Below are 22,690 nucleotides of genomic sequence, written 5' to 3'. Positions count from 1 at the left end.
GTAGCAGAGGGTCTTTTAGTATAAGAAAACTTCATTATGCCATGAAAAGAATATTACTAGCAAAAGCTTACATGTTGTCATGCATTTGCTCCACTCTGAAAGACCTCAGATTTTATTTATTTATTTTTTTTTGAGACGGAGTCCTCACTCTGTCACCCAGGCTGGAGTGGAGTTCAGTGGCACAATCTTGGCTGACTGCAACCTCTGCCTCCCGGGTTCAAGCTATCCTCCTGCCTCAGCATCCCAAGTAGCTGGGAATATAGGCATGCGCCCCATGTGCTGGGGATTTTTTTGTATTTTTGTATTTTTAGTAGAGATGGGGTTTCATGTTGCCCAGGCTGGTCTCGAACTCCTGACCTCAAGTGATCTGTCTGTCTTAGTCTCTGTGTTGGGATTACGGGCGTGAGCCATCACATCCAACAAGACCTTAGATTTAAGCCAAAACAGGACTTGCTGACTGGGGTTCAGGCAGCAATCTACAATAGGGTTTGTCCACTATCAACTGGATGAAGTCAGGACAGAGACAGAACAGGAAGGGGATTGAAGTACAGGGGATTCCCAGGCACCCTTGCTAGGTAAGCTGGGCTCTGACAAGGAAGTGTGATGAAGGTAAACAGTTAAGGAATTGCCTGCAAGGTCTTCTGGTCTCCCAGGTTTTTCTTGGTGAGCAAAAGTAAGAATGAGCTCTTTTCTCTTTTTTTTTTTGAGACGGAGTCTCGCTCTGTCGCCCAGGCTGGAGTGCAGCGGTGCGATCTCGGCTCACTGCAAGCTCCGCCTCCCGGGTTCACGCCATTCTCCTGCCTCAGCCTCCCGAGTAGCTGGGAATACAGGCGCCCGCCACGACGCCTGGCTAATTTTTTGTATTTTTTTAGTAGAGATGGGGTTTCACCGTGTTAGCCAGGATGGTCTCAATCTCCTGACCTCATGATCCACCCACCTCGGCCTCCCAAAGTGCTGGCATTACAGGCGTGAGCCACCGTGCCCGGCACAATGAGCTCTTTTCAACATTGGACTGAGATCAAGTACTTTTGTTTTGAGGCTGTAGCAGTCATGTGCCTTTTTAGACACAGGGTGTGGGGGTAGGGGGATCATAAAAGCCAGTTGCTACTTTACCAAGACACATACAAAGCCAGGGTTTTTTTTTTTTTTTTTGGTAGCGATGGGGTTTCACTATGTTGCCCGGGCTGGTCTCAAACTCCTGGGCTCAAGCCATCCTCCTGCCTCAGCCTCCCCAAAGTGCTGGGATTACAGGTGTGAGCCACTGCACCGGCCTGACAAAGTTAGTTTTGTTTCAGCCAGTAAGTACCCTAATGAGAATATTGTCGTTATCTTCATTTACTGATTACAATGTAGTTAAGAATCGCTTGCATGTGTGTATTCTTACCAGTTTCTGTTGCGGCCTCCTTGCACTATTCTTAGTTCTTGCTGTGCAAGGATACCTGGCACCCCTTTGTGAAGTCATGGACATTAAATATGTTGGGCCCCACAGGAACCAATTTGCTCAGAGCACAATGGCTGCCTGTGCAACAGACCCCACGGTGCAGGCCTCAACAAGACCATGTCTGGGTCTGGTCTGGCTGCACGAAATTCACTTCTATAGGCAGCTGTGACCGTGACTCTGGCCCCTGGAACCAGACCAGCCACTCAAGAATGCAAAAGTCCTGGTGTAGACATGGAGTCTGCATTCTCTCAAGAAAGTGCAGATAATGATCCTGGACACAAGGTCAGACTGGTGACTCTTTCCCAAGATGGGGTGTGTACCACCAAAAGCTGGCAGCAGGACACCAAAGGCTGTCATCACCAAGCACCCTTTCTCCCCTGCTCTGCCCCTCCTTCATGCCCACTCTCTCTATCTCACTCTCCTGGTCACATACCCTGTGTGTGTCAGGGGGAGTTGCATGGCTTGGGGTGTCATTTTAGGTGTGCTCATTAATTTTTTTTAAAATTGAGATGGGGTCTATTTTGCCTGGGCTGGATTTAAATTCCTGGGCTCAAGGAATCCTCATGCCTCAGCCTCCCGGGTAGCTGGGATTACAGGCGTGAGCTGCCATGCTCAGCTCTGATGTGTGGTAGGGATGAGGACAAGGAACCATATGTGTCACGTGGGTTACGCACAAAGGCTTGGTCAGTTCTATGACTTCCAGGAAGGGCCCCAGTTAGTGTCATCCAGTGAACCTGGAAATCCCCTAAGAAAACTACAGCTCCACAATACTTTGTGATAGAGCTATTTAACATAAAGAAGAAACCGTACATAATTGCTTTTCCATTATAAAAATTTATCAAGGGAATAATTTGAGTTTTTAGAGGCTTGGTTTAGCAAGGTAAAAAAGACAACCAAATTATTAAAACACTTTATAAATTATTTTAAAACCTACCAACTGGGGCCTAAATGAAATAAACCCCCTATTACCTTAGGAAAGAGACAGCTTTCCTAAATCACAAAAGTTGGTTTCCAAGCTACACTCTTACTTCTAATGCCTTGGAACCCTAAGGAGAACTAAAGCTCACCAGCGATGGCTGCTCTGGAAGTCAAGGTGGGAAGAACAGGCAATATCCTGACACAGGCTAGATATAGACTCTGAGCCAAAAGCAGACTCTGTGACATGGAAAGGGACCACACAATTTTAATTTTTTTTTTTTTTTGAGACAGAGTCTCGCTCTGTGGCCGTGGCCCAGGCTGGAGTGCAGTGGCACAATCTCGGCTCACTGCAAGCTCCGCCTCCTGGGTTCACGCCATTCTCCTGCCTCAGTCTCCCAAGTAGTGGAACTACAGGTGCCCGCCACCACGCCCGGCTAATTTTTTATATTTTTAGTAGAGACGGGGTTTCACCGTGTTAGCCAGGATGGTCTCGATCTCCTGACCTCATGATCTGCCCGCCTTGGCCTCCCAAAGTGCTGGGATTACAGGCGTGAGCCACCACGCCCGGCAGGGACCACACAATTTATTAACCAACCAGGTTAATAAATTCTTTTTTTTTTTTTTTTTTGGAGACGGAGTCTCACTCTTGTCACCCAGGCTGGAGTGCAGTGACACGATCTCGGCTCACTGCAATCTCCGCCTCCTGGGCTCAAGCAATTCTCCTGCCTCAGCCTCCTGAGTAGCTAGGATTACAGGCTCCTGCCACCACACCCCACAAATTTTTTGTATTTTTAGTAGAGAACGGGAATTCGCCATGTTGGCCAGGCTGGTCTTGAACTCCTGATCTCAGGTGATCCGCCCGCCTCGGCCTCCCTAAGTGTTGGGATTACAGGCGTGAGTCACCATGCCTGGCCCCAACCAGAACACTTCTGAGCGTGGAAGAGGATGCTGTTAATTACTCAAGACCAAAAGGCATAAAAGGAGACATATGTCCACCCAAGTGATAAGGCAGTTTGGGAAACTACATTTCCCAGTATGCCCTGCCCCTTGAAAGTTAAAAATCTTAACTGGCACAGAGCACCCTGGGACACCTGTGGTTAGCACCATTTAAGAAGTAAAAGGTATAGGGTTGGGTTCTGACGTGAAGGCTTCCCCCTTCCATGGGACACTTAACCAGACACAGGACACAACACCTGAGGTGAAATTTCAATGGGTATTAAGTCTGGGGTAGAGCTTCTCTCTCCCCAAATCTAGCTTCCAAAGATGTGGAGCTGGTGGAGCTGTCCATTGGTCCACTGCCCTGTTTCTCCTGGGTGCTGCCTCTGCCTCCCCATATCACCAGCGTCCCCACTGCCACTAGTCTGTAGGGGGATTCCGGGCTAGGTGCTCTTCCCACTCGACTTCAACCAACTTGTACAGCTCCATGGTGGCCTGGGCATCTTCCACAGAGGAATGTCCGCTCTTCCCAACCTGAGCAAGCAAGGAAGACAAGAGCATGAAGAGAAAAGAAACCGTTTCTTCCTTCCCAGTGTACTCTCTGTACTCCTCTTCCCCCTGCCTCCGCTACACAGTTTCTTCTGCAGTCAGCAGGCTACAAAGACAGAATTCTGGTGGGGTCCTACTCCTTATGTAATTTCAGGGGTTCAACTCCTAGGAAGTCTTTGCCACTGTCTACCTCAGTCCTTTCTGTGGCAGTATGTATAAGCCATATTAGGTTCTGTAGAGATAGAACATACCAGGTCAAAGACAGGTCTTCTGAGTCTTCCACTTTCCCTAGTTCCTTAACTGCTCTATATGTGACATATGTCCCCATCTTCCTGCCAGATGGGCCACCCTTTGCTGAAATATAGCGTGTAAAATACGAGCGGTCCTTGCATCCACTACACGGTCTCTTGGACCACCACCGCTACCTGCTTTCTTCCTTAGTTAGGGTTTTATATCTACTTAGGACTTTTTCCCTTTTCCAAAGCACACTGTGAAACATTCTATGAGGTAGACAACAGGAATTATTATCCTGTGTACAGATGGAGCTCTTCCCATCACAGCAGCCCACCTGGATCTCTACAACCACAGGACTTCTGAGATCAGAGTCTGGCTAGGGGCATCAACGAGAGCCATGTCCAAGATGGGGGTGGGGGATGTGGGGAGATGCTACCTGGATATCCCGGTTTAGCAGCTTCTTGGTGAGATGCTTCAGAGACATGGTGGCATTCTCCGGGCAGTCAGCCTTCCGGTTGAGGGGGGGGATATGGGAGGTGTCACGGGTGAGGGACTTGGGGTGAAAGTACTGAAGGGCTTTGAAGTCGTTGTGGATGGCATGCCCCACCACTATCTTCCCTGTGAGTATCTTCAAGATCTGGAAGAAGTGTGGGAAGAGAGTGGTGACAAGGAAGACTGAAGTGGAACCCCTGCATTCTGAAAGCCCAACATGACCATCAATCCCTTCTGGATTCTTTCACCAACTGCCTACCTCTCCATCCTTGAAATGCTCACTCCCACAAGTTTTCCTTCTTCTGGAATCCACCTTCCTCTTCCACAGGTGATTTCCATGGTGTACCCTGTTTGGACTCATACTGCCAGTGGCTCCTTACCTTCTTATTGATCTCCACCCCATGACATTAATTTGCCTTCAGTCCTAAATGACACTCATGTTTGAGATGTCCATGTATTTAGTTCAGTTCTGGCTTGCTACATGAAGTCCTTTAACTATTACCATTATGCTGGCCTTAGACACATGGCTGGGACCCGGGCTCCAGGGAGGCTAACAAAAGCCCAAAATTACATGCAATTAGATGTGTATGGGTACTAGAGGAAGAGAATCTGTGGCTTTCATCAAATTCTCAGAGTCTACAAACCGTAAAAAATTAAGAATCACATATAAACTAAAGTTGCAGAAGCAACCTTATTCACACTAGTTTTGGAACCAAGTAAAATAAAAATAACTTCTCAATATTTCAGGAAACTGTTTTTTTTTTTTTGAGATGGAGTCTTGCTTTGTTGCCCAGGCCGGAGCATACTGGCGCGATCTTGGCTCACTACAACCTCCGCCTCCCGGGTTCAAGCGTTTCTCCTGCCTCAGCCTCCCAAGTAGCTGGGACTACTGGCACCTGCCACCATGCCTGGCTAAGTTTTGTATTTTTAGTAGAGACGGAGTTTCACCATATGGGCCAGGCTGGTCTTGAACTCCTGATCTTGTGATCTGCCCGCTTCAGCCTCCCAAAGTGCTGGGATTACAGGTGTGAGCCACCACACCTGGCCTTCAGGTCACTTTTTTTTTAAAAGAGATGAGGTCTTGCTATTTTTCCCAGGTTGGCTGGCCTCAAACTCCTGGGCTCAAGCAATGCTCTCACCTCAAACTCCTGAGTAGCTGGGATTACAGACACATGTCACCACACCTAGCCATTTCAGGCTCTTGAAGTAGGAGGACATGCTACCAATGAGGACAACCGAAGAACATGCCACAGGCTCTGAAGGCCATTCCCAAATGAGGTTCCAAACAGGTTTTCAACAAAAGTGACAGTCCTGCATAGCCTCCCAAAGGGACCGCCTCTGAAGGGGCTAGGCTCATCTGGACATACCTTAGTCTCATAACCCCAGCTTGGCACTGGGGAAGTGCTTTATGATGACGTAGTCCCGTGAACTAGATATTTCGTTACTCCTAACTTCACCTACTTACTGTCCACCACCACCTTCACTTCTTATTAACCTCGACATATAGCCCTCATCAAAGCTGGGCAGATTTGCTGTCTCAGACCCGTCCCATCTTCTGCCTCTCCTATGCCTTTGCTTGGCTGTGCCCCTTTGTGCACAAGATGTTTAACTCTTCTTTCCGTCTTTTCTAAAATAGTCAGTCACCTCACCTCTAACGAACCTCCTCCAACTGAGCGCATATAAGGCATTATGGGAAGAGCGTGTCCAGAGAGGGCAGAGTGTGGACCTGAAACTGCAAAGACGTGGACCAAGGGCGCCCTCTGGCGGCCTCCTGAGACCAGCAGGTCTCTTGCTCTCCCTTCACTTCCTCTTTCACCCCTCCCAGCTCACTCTCCTTTCTGTTCATGCCTTGCACTCCATAGCCAGCACAGGGCTAGGAGTGAGATGACAACCCGAAGTGCCGGCCCTGTGCCGTTTATGCCGTTCACTGGTTACCTGTTCCAGTTGGACAATATATACCCCAGCTCCTCCTGTCAACTTTCTGCCCTCTCTTACCACCACCACTTTCCGCACTTGCCCCAGGCTACTTTTTGCTTGGGAAGAGCTCTCCACCTTTCCTCTCTCAAGCTTAGGCTCCAACTCGCAAGGTTTTTCCAAATCAAGCCCTTTCTCCTGACACTGATGTCTGCAGCTCTGTCTAGTTTCATCACTTGCTGTTATTTTTCTATGCAGATTCCCAGTTCCCCAGACCCAATTTAGAACCTAAAATAGTTTTCTTGTTTGTTTTTTTTGAGACAGGGTCTCACTCTGTCGCTCAGGCTGGAGTGCAGTGGCAGTGGTGTGATCTCAGCTCACTGCAGCCTCGACCTCCTGAGTAGCTGGGACTACAGGCATGTACCACACTTGGCTAACTTTTTTGTAGATGAGTTCCGCTATGTTGCCCAGACAGGGCTTGAGTTCCTGGGCTTGAGCGATTCTCCCGCCTCAGCCTCCCAAAGTGCTGGGATTATAGGCAAGTGCCACTGCGCCCGGCTAAAATAGATCTTGACCAATGAAGTTTGTGACACCAGCTAATTGTACCTTCCTGACTTTCACTGCTCCTTCCACCGACAGGGGGCCTTCTTCAACAACTGATAGATTCTCCTCCCTCCCTCCACAAACGTTGGTGTCTTCCCATAGTGATATCCTTTGCTGAAAAATGATTTAGACCTCTCTCCATCCACCTCCCTGCCACCATCAAGCCCCATGCTTCTTACCTGGCCTCGAGCAATCTTGAAGGGTGTGGCATTCACCATGTGCTGCTTCCGGATACCACTCCACCTGGTTCGGTAGTCCACAATGTGGCAGGGGGGAAGAATGTACTCGTCATAAAGCACATCTCCGTTGTAGTTGACAATGCTACATCGAGCCAAGGAACTAACATGCCCCTTTGGTCCTGTGCCCACCATCTCACAGTCAATTGCCACCATCTTCCGTGGCAACTTCTGGGATGCTCCGGAGCATTTATTTTCTGAATGAGCTTGGGTGGAGTTCTGTGGGGCATTCTTCTGAGGATGGTTCTTTTTAGAGGATTTCTTCTGGGAGCTCTTCTGAGAGCGGGTTGGGTGGCTATTGATCTTTGGAAGGGCACTCTGGAACTCCCCCAGCAAATCTACTTTAGCAGCAACAGAATCAGCCTTTTTTGAAGGGGCAGGGGTCAACCAAGACACTGCAGCTTTCTTGTCCAGGGGCTGTCCTGACCCATTGCTGGAAGCAGCTGTCTTCTTTTTTGGGAAGGAAGGGGTCTTCCAAGTGCCATCGACCGTAGGAGTTTCCCCTTTCTTTGAAGGTTCAGAGTGCAACTTAGGCGCCTTGCTAGGGGGTTGGTTCTTTTTACTCAGAAAGCCTCTCCGTTCTAAGAGCCTCCGCTTCTTGACAAAATTTCGGTGCTTGGCATTTCCTTCTAATGCCTTTTTGGGAGGAGGTTCCCCAAAATCCAGATTGAGCAGTAAAGTAGACATAGGGACAATGGAAGGCGGAAGAGTAGTTGGGAAGAGTGGCTTATGGATGAAAAGAGGATGTGGGACTCATTCTCTGCTGAATCCTACTGTCCAACATGTGGAGATCTGTAGTACACCCTGGGGAAGAAAGTGATCCTGGTAATTGAGCTCCTAGGCCTGGGAGAAAAATGAGGTAAGCTCGATCTCCGTAGGACTTATGGAAGGAAAGACATCAGAGCAATCTCTCAGAGGGGAAATGAAAACATAACATGAAATGATGGAGGGAGCATTGGTGTTAGCCAGCAAGCCTGGATTCTAGTGAAGCCCAATTCAGCCGTTTGGTCTTAGTAAGGTCATTACCGCGCTCTAGGTTTGAGTCTCATTTGTAAAATGAAGGGAGTGGAGGGGCTTATAGAGCTCGAACCCTCTGAGTCTAAGAGGCTAGAACACGTGCGATCTATACTCCGCCTAGGAAAGGAACATCTAGGTATGCTCAAAAACAGTGAGAAGTATGGCGTAGATAACCTCTGGGCTACCCAGGCATCCGCAGCGTGGACCACCAATAGAGACACAAATCCAGGCATCCCTTTCCCTTGGCTCCAGGCCGGAACTGGGGGCAATCTCCACATGCATCTCACCCAAGTCCTTCTCCCACGCAAGGACCTTGACACCATCTACCAGCGCGGGGGTGGGATCGAGGCTTGAGGCAGCCCACCTGGATAAGCATACTTCGGATCCCCGCGGTACAGATCGATCTCTCACGCTCACAAACCTACCTCCTAGACGGGTCCAGCTAAGACCGGAAGCGCCCGGAGCCGGATGCGGAAATCGGTGCGCGCCGACGAAGCCCGGGAAGGCAGGCGCGCGGGTTAGAACGCGCCAGAGGTCGGCGCGCGCACACCCGCACCGCCCCGACCTCAGGTAGTGAGGCCAGTGAATCCGAGTGTGTGAGGAGCGGCAGTGGCGGCGGAGGAGGGGGCGGCGTGGGTGGGGGCGGGGGCGGGATGCGCTCCCCCGCCCCTCTAGCCCCGTGGTGGTACAACGCGAAGGTGTGGGAAGGCCGCGATAAACCGGAACTGCAGCCCGCCGGACACCTCCGGCTTCACTTCCGTAAGAGGAGAGGCGTGTACGGCAAGGGGCGGGAACTGGAACTTGGCCCGCCTCGTTGTGAGCTGAGCTCAGCGGCACGCTTTTGTGGCGTCACTGCACTGTTACCCCGCCCTACGTGTCTCTGACGCTGACACCTTCTCACTGTGAAACGTCGCGACCTGTGACGTCTGGGGGGCGCCTCAAATCTTCCACTCCAGCATCGGATCCCGGAAAGGCAGCGTCGGAGACTGGACCCAAAACTCTTCCTGTTCTGCCTGCAGAGTTGAGCCCCGTCCGGGTCCTGGACCCGCGTAGTACTGACCCTGGATCCCTGTTTACTGCGTTCTCGCTCCCCGTGCTCCCTGCTGGACCCCGGGATGCCGGGCATCTCCGCCCGAGGCCTCTCTCATGAGGGGAGGAAGCAGCTAGCTGTTAACCTCACCCGTGTCCTGGCACTCTACCGTTCCATCTTGGATGCCTACATCATCGTGAGGCCACAGGGGCGTGGGTGGGATGTCTCTGGTCGTGTGGTTGGCTAGGTACCCACGTCAGGGAGAGAATCTGGAGAATTAGCCTCTGATCTCTTTCCTTCTATGAGTTTCAGTCTTTTTCTGTACAAGAAGGGGTTAAAACTGGAGTGATCCCTCCTTTTTTTTCAGCTGACATAAATAATATTTATTTTTTTTTCTTTTTCTTTTTTTTTTTTTTTTTTTTGAGACGGAGTCTCGCTCTGTCCCCCAGGCTGGAGTGCAGTGGCACGATCTCGGCTCACTGCATAAATAATATTTCTAGTACCTACCTAGATTGTTTTTGTAATCTTCCCAGATCCAAGGTAATAAAATGCGTGGACATTGGAACCATGCTGCAACTATGTTGAACTCTTCTTGGAGCATGTCAGGTGTTCCAAGAACACACGTTATTCATCCAAGCTTTGAATAAATTCGTGGTTTTGTGGTATAGTAGACAGTCCTGGCTCTGGAATCAAAAAGGCTTAGTCTAGAATCCTGCCTCCCCTATGATGTTAACCTTAGGCCTCCCTAACCCCCAACTTGTCCTAGCCCGGGTTTCCTCAGCTATACAATGGATCCCAATCTGAAGGATTATTGTGAAGAATAAATGAGAGAATGTGTAAATGGCACCACCATCCACTGAATTGTTTAGACCACAAACCCAGAGGCCATCATTGATTCAGTGCTGTCCTTCATTGATCCACAATCCAGTCCTTCAACAAGTCCTCTTGGCTCTGCCTTCGGAATAGATTCCAAATTCATCCATTTGTCCTCACCTCCGTTGCTGCCACCCTAGGCCAAGCCACCATCACCTCTCTTCTGAACTACTTCCTAACCGATCTTGCTGTGTGCTTACCTCTGCCCTGCCATAACCAATTCTTCACTGAGCAGCTAGATTGATAGCATTCAAATGTAAATCTGATCACGACAATCCCTTGCTTCCTAGATACTTTTATGAAATCCTAACTCCTTACTATTACCTATAAAACCCATATTCTGGCTCCTACTGTCTCTTCAACTCTATCCCATTTTATTCTCTCACACATTTCACTGTGCTATACCTCTGCTGGCCTGATTTCTGTTCTGCCAATATGGCAGGCATCTGGACCTTTGCACTCACTGATCTTCTGCCACAGAAAGGCAATCGCAGAATGGTTAAGAACAAGGACTCTAGAGTAAAATTGGTTTCAAATCCCAGCTCAGGCCGGGTACGATGGCTCACACCTGTAATCCTAGCACTCTGGGAGGCCGAGGTGGGTGGATTGCCTGAGCTCAGGGGTTCGAGACCAGCCTGGGCAACACGGTGAAACCCCGTCTCTACTAAAATAAAATAAAAAAAAAATAGCTAGGCTTGGCAGTACACACCTGTAGTCCCAGCTACTAGGGAGGCTGAGGCAGGAGAATTGCTAGAACCAGGGAAGCGGAGGTTGCAGTGAGCTGAGATCGTGCCACTGCACTCCAGCCTAGGTGGCAGAGTGAGACTCCATCTCTAAAAATAAATAAATAATCCCAGCTCAGCTATTTGCTAGCTTTTGGACGTGGGCAAGTTACTTAAGTGCTGTGCCTGTTTCTACATCTGTAAAATGGGGGATAAAAAAATACCTACCTCAAAGTGTTGTTTAAAGGATCAAATGCATTAATACATGTCAAATGTTTACAGCAGTACCTGGCCGAGAAGGTGTTAAATAAGTGTTTGCTATTACCTGTATTTTCTTTACATGCCTAGCACCTATTCATCATTCAAGTCTCAGCTCAAATGTCACCTCAGACAGGTCTTCCCTCATCATCCTATCTAAAGTAGTCCTTGCCCAAATTCTCCATTACATTACTGTTTCATTAGTGTTTTGTCTATATGACATATGATGTTGTCTGAAGTTTTGTTTTGGTTTGTTTTTTTTGAGAGGGAGTCTTGCTTTGCTGCCCAGGCTGGAGTGCAGTGGCGCAATCTAGGCTCACTGCAGCCTCTGCCTCCAGGGTTCCAGTGATTCTCCTGCCTCAGCCTACTGGGTAGCTGGGATTACAGGCGTGTGCCAACATGCCTGGCAAATTTTTGTAATTTTAGTCGAGAGGGGGTTTCACCATATTGGCCAGGCTGGTCTCGAACTCCTGATCTCAGGTGATCTGCCCGCCTTGGTCTCCCAAAGTGCTGGGATTACAGGCGTGAGCCACCATGCCCGGCCAAAGTTATTATTTTTTTTAATGTAAACTCTGCAGGAGCCAGAATCTTGTCTCAGGTTCACTGTTGTATTCCCTGAGCCTACAATAGAGCTTAATGTATAACCGAAACACAGCCCCAGAATTTGTGGTGGACGAATGAATAAAAAGACACCAGTGTCTGGCACATATAATGCAGGTTACTAAGTGGTAATGTACTAATACTGTGTGTCAGTCACTCTGGTAAGTGTTAGGGATGCAGATGTGAAGATACCATCCCATCCCTACCCTTAAGAAATGCAATTTAATAGAGAAAACAGACACAAATAAGTGCAGAAATTGCTAAAAGAAGTGTGTTAAGTTAAGCCACCAGAGTCGGGGAGGCTGGAGCAGGCTTCAGAGAACTGACTCGGCTTAGCAGGAGGTACCTGCCAGTTACAGGCAGTGGCCCTATGTGGCAGCAGTGCTGGGAAGAGGCAGGCAATGAGGTGTGTAGTTGAGAGTGGGGTGGGAAAGAATGGGAGTGGTAGTAGCTTGCTGATGGCTTCTCCCCTTCTTCTGTAGGAATTTTTCACAGACAACCTATGGGACACACTCCCTTGCTCATGGCAGGAAGCATTGGATGGACTGAAACCACCACAGCTGGCCACAATGCTGCTGGGGATGCCTGGGGAAGGGGAGGTCGTCAGGTATGGGCTAGAAGGTCCCTGTGCTGGGGAACTCAAGGCTTTAAGCCCTGCAGTGAGCGTATCGCTCAGAGAGTCTCATAAGGTCTTCCTGGGCCTCGGGTTGTAAACTGCTGCACTCAGATGTGATGGGACTATTCACTGGAGGCCTCGGCTGGACTATCTCAGGTACAGGTCAGTGTGGCCACTCACCCTGCTGGCCCTGAAGTCCACGGCGTGTGCCCTGGCCTTTACCCGGACGCCTGGCTTTCAGACCCCCTCAGAATTCCTGGAGAACCCCAGCCAGAGCTCCCGACTAACAGCTCCATTCCGAAAACATGTCAGGCCCAAGAAGCAGCATGAGATCCGGAGGCTGGGAGAGGTGAGGAGATGGCTGGAGCATGGGTGGTGTCTGGGAGCCCAGGGACTCCTTAAGCCTGGCTTACAAATATGTGTGCCCTTTACCTCACATGCAAGGCCAGAGGCCCTAGACATTCCTTTACCTCAACAGACATAACTAATCATATTTTGATGCTGGGGTTCTTTTTCATTCTTTTGTGGGGTTGGTTGGCAGCTAGGTCTGAATCACTGTCTCATTCCTGTTCCCAAATCTCCACAATCTGCTCATGGCTTCACGCAGGGTTCTTGTTCTGTGGGGGAGATTGAATCACTGACCTGTGAGGCAAGGAGAGTGGACCTGAACCTGGGGTCAGGTCCACTCTCCTTGCTTCCACCCTCACCCTTATATCTTTCTTTCCAAATCTGTCTTCACATCCAGGGCACCCTCTGTCCGTCTTTCTCTGTCATCTTTGTCTCTTCCACTCTCAGTATGGGTGTTTGCCCCAGGAGTCAATAACCAGTGGCTAGGAGACCTTTGTTTCCTCCTTTTTCAGTTGGTGAAGAAGCTGAGTGATTTCACAGGCTGCACCCAGGTTGTAGATGTGGGCTCAGGCCAGGTGAGCCAGAGTCTTGATGTACTGTTTTTTTGAGTCATGGGGACATAGAACACCTGGAAGGCAGGTTATCGGGCCACAGGCCCAGCGAGGCAGGTGTCAAGAAGTGGTGGAATTTTTTTTTTCTCTTTGCATAATTTTTTTTAAGCCAGTCAGATTTAACAATGGGGGAGTTATATACCAACTTAAGCCACACTGATGTTAATAAGTTCTGTAGGGTAAAATTTAAGCCTTCTGTGGGGCCTGGGACCCAGGTGTCCAGGTTACCCATGGGGAGGGTGACAGTGGATAGGGCACTGAACAGGGCTGTTTCCATCCTCCTCGTGACTCCAGGGCCATCTCTCCCGCTTCATGGCTCTTGGCCTGGGGTTGATGGTGAAGAGCATCGACGGGGATCAGAGACTGGTGGAGAGAGCCCAGCGCCTGGACCAGGAGCTTCTGCAGGCTCTGGAGAAAGAGGAGAAGAGGAACCCACAGGTAGGCCAACCCTTCCTGCGACCTGGACTGCAGGAGCAGGGGCTGCTTGGCTGGAATTGAGCACAGAGGCTGGATTACATCTTTCAAGTTTCTCAGCTTGAACTGGTGTGGTCCCTAATTTCTATTACCTCTTTCCCAAGGTTCCCCTTTCCCCAGTGCCTCCCCGTATCTCAAAGTTACTTTCTATTTACAAAGTGCTTTCCACACCAATGTATACTTCTCACTACCTGTGAAGTGGCCAGTCAGGTTTTAGACTTGTTACAAATAAGAAAACTGGGTCTCAGATGAAAAGATGTACATGGTGAATGATAGGTCCAGGACTTTTCCCCCTCTCCTGACTTGTGGTCCAGCCCCTCCCGCACCCACCTTATCTCCCGCATTCCTCCTTGGGGAATAACATGGAGGACAGATCCCTTCCTGTGGCCTGAGGTGGCCTGGGGACAGCAAACAGACTTCCCATCTGCCTTTGTCCTTTCCTGCTTCCACAGGTGGTCCAAACCAGCCCTCGTCACTCCCCACACCACGTGGTTAGGTGGGTAGACCCCACAGCCCTGTGTGAGGAGCTTCTGCTTCCACTGGAGAACCCGTGTCAGGGCAGGGCCCGCTTGCTGCTCACAGGCCTCCACGCCTGTGGGGATCTGAGTGTTGCCTTGCTGAGACACTTCTCCTGCTGTCCTGAGGTGGTGGCCCTGGCCTCAGTGGGCTGCTGCTACATGAAGCTGAGTGACCCTGGCGGCTACCCACTGAGTCAGTGGGTGGCTGGGCTGCCTGGCTATGAACTGCCCTACCGGCTTCGGGAGGGGGCCTGCCATGCCCTGGAGGAATATGCTGAGCGGCTACAGAAAGCTGGTCCTGGCCTTCGAACTCACTGCTACCGTGCAGCACTGGAGACAGTCATCCGACGGGCCCGGCCCGAGCTCCATCGGCCAGGCGTGCAGGGTATCCCCAGGGTCCACGAGCTCAAGATTGAAGAGTGAGGTTGGGGGACGGGTGGGGGGCAGTGGAGAGATTTCTTTTTTTTTTTTTGAGATGGAGTCTGGCTCTGTTGCCCAGGCTGGAGTGCAGTGGAGCGATCTCGGCTCACTGCAAGCTCTGTCTCCCGGGTTCATGCCATTCTCATGCCTCAGCCTCCTGAGTAGCTGGGACTACAGGTGCCCGCCACTACACCTGGCTAATTTTTTGTATTTTTAGTAGAGACGGGGTTTCACCATGTTAGCCAGGATGGTCTCAATCTCCTGACCTGGTGATCCGCCCACCTCAGCCTCCCAAAGTGCTGGGATTACAGGCGTGAGCCACCGCACCCGGCCTGGAGGGGAGATTTCTAACTGGAGATCTTCTACCCTCACTTTCAGCATAGCCTAAAGAAAATCTAAGTATGCCCAGAGGAGTGATTTGGAGTTCTCTGATCAGGGTACCTTCTCAAAATTTCTTTAAGAGAGTTGTCCCTCTTTTATCAGGAGACTAACAAAGAAACATGAAGTTTTGGCCAGGCGCGGTGGCTCATGCCTGTAATCCCAGCACTTTGGGAGGCTGATACGGGCCGATCACCTGAGGTCAGGAGTTCGAGACTAGCCTGGCCAACATGGCGAAACCCCGTCCCTACTAAAAATACAAAAATCAGCCAGGCGTGGAGGCATGCGCCTGTAATCCCAGCTACTCCGGAGGCTGAGGCAGGAAAATCGTTTGAACCCGGGAGGCAGAGGTTGCAGTGAACCGAGATCGCGCCACTGTACTCTAGCCTGGGCGACAGAGCAAGACTCTGTCTCCAAAAAAAAAAAAAGTTTTTTAAATGCTAAAAGTATGGCTAAATAGTTGGACAGAACTGGCTGAAAATGTTTAAATCAATTTACTATTGGACAGACAGCTCACAGCCAGAGAAACATTCAAAAATACATGGCCAGGTGTGGTGGCTCATGCCTATAATCCCAGCTCTTTGGGAGGCCAAGGCAGGAGGATTGCTTGAGGCTGGGAGTTAGAGACCAGCCTGGGCTATGTAGAGAGACCCTGTCTGTAAAAAAAAAAAAAAAAAAAAAAAAAAAAAAAAAAAAAAATAGGCAGGCATGGTAGCTCATACTTGTAGACCCAGCTACTTGGGAGGCTGAGGTGGGAGGATTGAGGTGTTTGAGGCTACAGTGAGCTATGATTGCCCTGCTGCTCTCCAGCCTGGGTGACAGGAAGACCCTGTCTTTAAAAATATATATTTGGGATGCCGAGGCTGGCAGATCACAAGGTCAGGAGATCAAGACCATCCTGGTGAACATGGTGAAACCCCGTCTCTACTAAAAATACAAAAAAATTAGCTGGGCGTGGTGGCGAGTACCTGTAGTCCCAGCTACTCGGGAGGCTGAGGCAGGAGAATGGCGTGAAACCGGGAGGCGGAGCTTGTAGTGAGCCGAGATTGTGCTACTGCACTCCAGCCTGGGCGACAGAGCGAGACGCCATCTCAAAAAAAAAAAAAAAAAAAAAAAAAAAATATATATATATATGCACATATGTTCATGAAAACGCATATTGGGGTAGAAAATAAAGCAAAGTTGGAAGTGAATTAGGAACAAGCAAAGTTTAAGTGAGAGGTGACAGTTCTTAAAACCAAACTGAGTGCTGAATGTGACTGATCCCACAGATATGTGCAGCAGGGGCTACAGCGAGTGGGGCTAGATCCCCAGCTGCCACTGAATCTGGCTGCCCTTCAGGCCCACCTGGCCCAGGAGAACCGTGTGGTGGCCTTCTTCAGCCTGGCTCTACTGCTTGCCCCACTGGTGGAGACGCTTATTCTACTGGACCGGCTGCTGTACCTTCAGGAACAGGGTGAGGGTGGCCTACAGCAGGGACCCAAGGACTATAGTGACTGGGGTTCTGGGGCTCCTTCTCCAAGTCCCAGCCCCAACATCTTCTGGGCCTAGCTAATCACTGTTGTGATCCTTGGACCCCACCTTTGAGTAGGGGATTGGGAGTAGGGGATTTGTTAAAAAATTAAGAATCCAGGCTGGGTGCGGTGGCTCATGCCTATAATCCCAGCACTTTAGGAGGCCAGGGTGGGTAGATCACTTGAGGTCAGGAGTTCAAGACCAGCGATGGTGAAACCCCATCTCTAGTAAAAATACAAAAAGTAGCCGGGTATGGTGGCGCACACCTGTAGTCTCAGCTATTCGGGTGGTTGAGGCAAAAGAATTGCTTGAACCCAGGAGGCGGAGGTTGCAGTGAGCCGAGACTGTACCACTGCACTCCAGCCTGGGCGACAGAGACTCCATCTAAAAAAAAATATTAAGATTCCTACCAAATCAGCCTCTGGTGAACCTCTCTAAGGTGCATGTTAAGCAAGCTTCCCAGGCATCGAGAACCTACAATGCAAGAGGACTGCCTCCCAAGTCAGTGCCTTGGGAACCCGTGTTCCTTATGGAGAATGGGGTCTCCTTAGCCCCGCTGGATCCTCCCCCATGGGGAAAAGGGACTATGCCTACAGGCCTGGGCAGAAGAGGCTGAGTGAGTTTGGTTCATTCTTCCCCTTATGATTAAGCCCTTTCTCCCAGGTTTCCATGCTGAGCTCCTGCCCATCTTCAGTCCTCAACTCTCTCCCAGAAACCTGGTTCTGGTGGCCACCAAGATGCCCCTGGGTCAGGCTCTTTCTGTTCTGGAGACTGAAGACAGCTGATGCAGCCTGAGGACACATCTCAGACCCCATCATCTGAAAGTGCCCAGAGAGCACAGTGGCAGAGTACATCTCATCCAGAGAAACAGCATCCTGCATCCTCCAGAGTCCTGGTTCCTTCAGTTTCATCCCCTTTCTCTCCTTCCATGGATTATGTAATACATTGTAAAGTTTTAATTTATTAAAAATTGGAAATCTGTTTCCTTCCCATTTCTGTAGGTAGATAAAAGGAGATGCGCACCCTTCCTGTGGCACTGCTGCAAGGGTGCTACAGTTAGGACTCAGACGCCACTCCCCACTGGCCTCCCTAGCAGGTGGGGTAGGTGACGGCTTCTGTTACTCACAGATTTCCATGAAGGGGACTTCTCTCCCCCTCTTTGGCCTCCAACTCAGAATCTGCAGGCCCTGCCCCTTGGGAGGGCCGCCTTAAGGCCAGCTAACTTCCATCCAGGTTCTGTCATAAACTCAGGAAAGAAGCTTCTTCCCTTCAGTCCCTGAGAGTGTGCTGGGATTAGGGGTGCCATTCTACCACACAGCAGCTGTACACAGGAGGACTCATAAAGTGCTCTTTATTGGCATCTGAAAAAGAGGTGCCTCAGCCTTCAAGGCTGGGACAGAAGTTGGGGAGGAGCTGCTCTGCCCCAGGCTCAATACCAATAGACCTTCTTGTATTTCCGGGTCTCCTTGATCCCCATGGCCTCCATCACCTCCTCCTGCAGTGTCTTTAGACAGGGCACATAGGTTCTTTCTAAAGCATCTTCCACTGATGTGTCTTTGGGGCCATCTGTTAAGCCAGAGGAAAGGAGATGGGTGGGAGGGCTTGCCAACTTTCATTAACGTCCCCTACTCTCACTCCTAGCACCCACCCCTGACCTTCCTGCCCCTCACTCTCACCAATCCACGTTTCAGGGACGATGCCATCAGCTCTGGGAAATTCGGGTTTAGGGATAATTCTCCCTGATCGTGTGGAGACTCGTACCCGCTCTCCTGCTTCAGTAAATCTCCACTCGATCTCAGTGGGTTTCCTGGTGGATAGAAGAGGTGAGCCTGGCCTACGAGCCAGGTTTCCTGCCACCCTCCAACCCAAAAGAGTCAGTGGTTCAAAACACCAGGGTTACCACCGCGTTTCTCCACCTCTGTGTTGGGGTTACCCGCAGGGAATCATGTCCATGAGATGGTCCCTCTTAATTTCCAGAGCATCCAACCCACCATTCCCATTGGACAGCACTTTGTGGACCCAGAGGGTGAGAAACCCTCTGCCCAGAGCCCCGTTGCTTGCCTGTCCATAGGATCCACAAGTTTGACCTGGCGGTGGAGCAAGGGGGCTTCACTAGGGATCATGGTTCCCCGGTAATCCATGGTCTTGCCAATGTAGCGGTAATGCTGTCCAAGAGAGGGGAGTGTCAGAAAGCACGGGGTGTGAAAGGGGTTTGCCCTTGCTACTCGGCGCATTCAGCCCAAGTTGAAAAGTAGAAGGTTCAGTAATGCCGCCATCCCCTCAGCCAGTCTCCTGCCACCCTGTGCTGCTCTGAATGGAGAGGGACAGATGAGACAGGCTTCCTGAGCATCCCCATCCCCTCTCTCAACTTACTGTGTTCAGCCCTCCCACGACCACCCAGTTTCGCTGCCGGATAACTTGAACCACTTTGCCCTGCTTCCCGGCATCCTTGCCTTCTAGGATCTCCACCTGTGGGAAGATACGAAGGTTAGGGAGGGGGATCCTTGCCCAGGAGGTTCCCCATCACTCTACCCCCTGTATGAGGCTCTCACCGTGTCCCCACAGAACAGATACCAGTCTTCATCAGAGATGGGTTCCACAACCACTGGGCGCCGCCTGATCCATGGGGGGTTCTTCCTCTTGTCTGCAACAGAGCCTGGGGGGCTCATCCCATAGCGGTAATGGGGGGGCAGAGTGACCTTGGATGCCAAGGCCAGCAGGGCAGAAAGACGCATGCCTGGAGGTTGTAAGAAATCCCTTTGCCAGCAAAACGCTCGAAACCTTCCTTGTCAGCTCTGGGCAGATGGATAGAAACAGGGGAACAAAGAGGCAAGGGAAGGAACATTTTTTAAAGCACTTACTCTGTTGCTCAATGGACCTCATCACATTGAATCCTCACAAGAGGTTATCATCTTTATAGATGAGAAAATAGAAAGGTCAAGTAACTTGCTTATGATTACAAAGCTACTACATTGGAGAATCAGTATTCAAACCCACATATATCTGACTTCAAAGTCCAAAAAATTCATTAAGGACAAGGGCCATGTTATCTATCTCACTCTTGAATCCAGAGCTTGGCCCCTAGTAGGTGCTTAACAAATACTTATTAAATCAATGTATGAACAGCAGGATAGGAAGAAAACAGAGAATGGAACGCTGGCATACGGCCAAAAGGTAGGCAGTTGTAAATCAGTGAAATGAACAAATAGGTAGCAGAAATAAAAACTGGGGTTAAAATGTCCCTATCCCACTTAGAATTCCTATCCTCAGATAGGAAATAACCACTCCTCCCTAAGATAGCTCCTTTTCTAAAGGAAAAGGACCCAGGGCCAGACTCTAGAAATACTGAGTCCTAAATTTCCCAACTAAGTATGTTCTCTAAACCACTCAATTCTCAATTAATGAGGTGGTGAATGAACTGAAGGCATAAATGGTAAGTGCTTCAGTTAACTGAATACTTGCAACTTGCCACGTACCATGCTAAGTGCTTTCCTGTATCTCATTTATGCCTAAGGACAACCAAATGCAGAAGTCATGATTAACCTCATTTTATAGATAAAAATGAACCCTAACTTCAAAGACAAATAAAGATACTACAATGGCATAAAGAGCCCTGGACAAGGAAGTCAGACCACCTGGGTTCTACTCCCTGCTCCACCATCATCTTACTGTACGACACTAGGCAACTTAACTTTTTTTTTTTTTCTGAGATGGAGTCTTGTTCTGTCGCCCAGGCTGGAGTGCAGTGGCATGATCTCAGCTCACCACGACCTCTGCGTCTTGGGTTCAAGCGATTCTCCTGCCTCAGCCTCCTGAATAGCTAGGATTACAGGCATGTGCCACCATGACCCGCTAATTTTTTTTTGTATTTTTAGTAGAGACAGGGTTTCACCATGTTGGCCAGGCTGGTCTCGAACTCCTGACCTCAGGTGATCCATCTGCCTTGGCCTCCCAGAGTACTGGGATTACAGGTGTGAGCCACACGCCCATCCAGCAATTTAACTTTTGAATTTCAGTTTCATCATCCATAAACATTTACAGGGTTGTGGGTGTCATTTAAATTATTTTAAATATTTTAAAGCAAGGTGCAAAATAATGTATTATTATCCCTGTGGGGTAAATATACAAATATATATTCCAGCACAGTTATATTTATGGAAAGGAAACAAGAAACCAAAGTACTTGTTTTAGGGGAGAGGAACTGTTTGGGAGGTCTGTTAATTCCATTTTGTTCCTTCCCGTAACGTTTGCATTTTCTAACCATGTGCATTTAAAAATATGTATTAACGGTTTATCTGAACAGTGAGATACTGGCTCATTTTTCTTCTTTATACTTCTCAGTATAAAGGCCTGATGTTATCTTCGGAAAAAGAAACAAAAACAAACAAACAAAAAACCCACCTGTCATTTTCAATTAATGCTGACTGGCCTAAGTGTTCCTGTGAGTATTCAACAAATGCTTAGGGAGGACTACTATATGACAAACCTAATGCTGGGAATTTCATTGCCGGCATTTGGTCTTCACATTGCCCAGTGAGGAAGGTGAGGTTGCCAGATGCATCGTAAAGTCCCTTTTACAGACAAGGAAATCAAGGCCCTGAAAGCCGGAGTGACTACCCTGGTTCATACAGCTTGACTAGGAGCAGGGCCAATCTTAAGACCCGAGCCTTCTGCGTGATTGCTGCAAGGAGCCCCTTCACCTCAGTCAATCCAGGTCTGAACCACCCCAGCCCAGAGCAGCTTGCATGCCCCCGAGATCCTTCCCTTCTTTCCCTCCACAATCTGGAGATGCTGCTGGTGAGCGTCCCGCAGTGGGGTTTTGCCTGCATGTTCTGAAGGCGCAGTGCAATGTAGTGGGTCGAAGGTCTGCCCTCTCAGGTCACGGCTCCAAAGGCTTCCCCCACCAGCCTCATCCCAGACATCGCCAAGGCCTAGCTGTCTTCAGCACCCACCCGCTCCAAACTTCCAGTGCAAAGAAACCCTGGGGAGGCGACTGAGCCATGGCCAGGGAAAAGGATAGGCTCTTCCCGCACCTGCCTCTCGGACGGGCACCTCTAGGGCGGGCGGCCCTCACCTCCACTTTCCGCGGCACTTCGGATTATCAGCACATGGGCCCTCAGCGTCCCCTCCCCCGCCACGCCCGTCGACTTTCTGGGAGTTGTAGTCCAAGTGTAAAACGGAAGATCAACCACGAATCTTACATCTCAGCATGCTGGGAGTTGTAGTCCGCCGCTAGAAAGCTGGAAACAGGAAGTTTGGCGGGGGTAGGAAATCAAGGAAACCGGAACACACCATGAAGCATGTCGGGAATCGAAAGGCAAGTTGGTTCGGCCGGCCCGCCTGGCACATTCCTGCGCATGCTCTGCGCGGAGGCCGCTGGGAATTGTAGTTTCTAGAGAAGAAGGCTCCATTTTCTAGGTGGTTGTGGCTTCCTGTTCAAGGCAAAGGGCCGCCCTTTCCAGACAGGGCTACCGCCAATGCTCTCCCTGTCCTTCTCTGCTGGAGTGGGGGCAGGGCAGATTCAAAAACTGCCGGTAGGCTTTCTAGAGGAAGGGATGAAACGTGGGCCCTTCCAATGCTAGTAGCCGATCTAGTTACAAAATGTCAGATCTGGAAGGAAACAGAAATGATCTAAGCCAGTCATTCCACTTAACTCAGGGAGTACTGGCGGGATTTCACCCTACCAACCCCCTCCCCCTACCACCCCATCACCAGCTAAGGGTGGCAGGTACCCCTAGCATTAGCAAGGAGAAAGGGTTATCCTATTATTTGACTTGCACTTTGGGGTCAAATTGTTTATACAACCAGCCTCCAAACTCCCACTTCATGGCCATCTTGGGCTGTGGCCGATACTGGCATCCTCCCACACCCCACTTCTTGTGCAAACCCTTTTTAAAAAAAAACTTCCCCAGGTGCGTTAAACAGTGGCTGGGCAAGAGTAGAATGAATGGTGTGGTTTATTCTACGACTCTGCCCACAAGAAGTTT

At 49.9% G+C, this 22,690-nt stretch overlaps 3 protein-coding genes across 12 annotated transcripts; 1 reads left to right on the top strand and 2 right to left on the bottom strand.

Annotated features, from left to right (window-relative positions):
* Positions 1 to 2,255: 2,255 nt before the first annotated feature.
* Positions 2,256 to 9,563, bottom strand: ISG20L2 (interferon stimulated exonuclease gene 20 like 2). Of its 4 annotated transcripts, none has more exons than XM_008974505.6 (4): positions 8,766 to 9,563; positions 7,267 to 8,127; positions 4,515 to 4,715; positions 2,256 to 3,829 (listed from the first exon to the last, which is right to left on the bottom strand). In XM_008974505.6, exons 2-4 carry the CDS (start codon positions 8,008 to 8,010, stop codon positions 3,716 to 3,718), a joined length of 1,059 nt encoding a protein of 352 aa, XP_008972753.4. In that variant the 5' UTR covers positions 8,011 to 8,127; positions 8,766 to 9,563; the 3' UTR covers positions 2,256 to 3,715. The 4 variants fall into 4 exon arrangements, with proteins under 4 accessions (XP_008972753.4, XP_008972754.4, XP_008972755.4 ...); XM_008974506.5 differs by having other exon boundaries at positions 7,267 to 8,166; positions 8,766 to 9,537; XM_008974507.5 differs by having other exon boundaries at positions 7,267 to 8,166; positions 8,705 to 8,790.
* On the top strand, positions 9,088 to 17,684 carry METTL25B (methyltransferase like 25B). 5 transcript variants are annotated; one of them, XM_003821031.4, is made up of 8 exons: positions 9,088 to 9,566; positions 12,306 to 12,430; positions 12,596 to 12,788; positions 13,300 to 13,362; positions 13,693 to 13,836; positions 14,325 to 14,809; positions 16,460 to 16,644; positions 17,367 to 17,684. In XM_003821031.4, exons 1-8 carry the CDS (start codon positions 9,456 to 9,458, stop codon positions 17,486 to 17,488), a joined length of 1,428 nt encoding a protein of 475 aa, XP_003821079.2. In that variant the 5' UTR covers positions 9,088 to 9,455; the 3' UTR covers positions 17,489 to 17,684. The 5 variants fall into 5 exon arrangements, with proteins under 5 accessions (XP_003821079.2, XP_008972759.2, XP_008972758.2 ...); XM_008974511.5 differs by having other exon boundaries at positions 17,354 to 17,684; XM_008974510.5 differs by lacking the exon at positions 13,300 to 13,362.
* A 353-nt stretch (positions 17,685 to 18,037) lies between these two features.
* Positions 18,038 to 22,308, bottom strand: MRPL24 (mitochondrial ribosomal protein L24). 3 transcript variants are annotated; one of them, XM_003821039.6, is made up of 6 exons: positions 21,737 to 22,308; positions 19,256 to 19,498; positions 19,077 to 19,172; positions 18,765 to 18,868; positions 18,380 to 18,510; positions 18,038 to 18,269 (listed from the first exon to the last, which is right to left on the bottom strand). In XM_003821039.6, the coding sequence occupies exons 2-6, from the start codon at positions 19,436 to 19,438 to the stop codon at positions 18,133 to 18,135; spliced, it is 651 nt and encodes a 216-aa protein (XP_003821087.1). In that variant the 5' UTR covers positions 19,439 to 19,498; positions 21,737 to 22,308; the 3' UTR covers positions 18,038 to 18,132. The 3 variants fall into 3 exon arrangements, with proteins under 3 accessions (XP_003821087.1, XP_003821088.1, XP_008972752.1); XM_003821040.6 differs by having other exon boundaries at positions 21,778 to 22,308; XM_008974504.5 differs by having other exon boundaries at positions 21,656 to 21,819.
* Positions 22,309 to 22,690: the final 382 nt, after the last annotated feature.

The sequence above is a fragment of the Pan paniscus genome, chromosome 1 (assembly GCF_029289425.2).
Source record: "Pan paniscus chromosome 1, NHGRI_mPanPan1-v2.0_pri, whole genome shotgun sequence".
In the NCBI taxonomy this organism is placed as follows: Eukaryota; Metazoa; Chordata; class Mammalia; order Primates; family Hominidae; genus Pan; species Pan paniscus.
The sequence above is the reverse complement of the archived record's forward strand: the minus strand, read 5'-3'. Positions and strand labels throughout refer to the sequence as shown.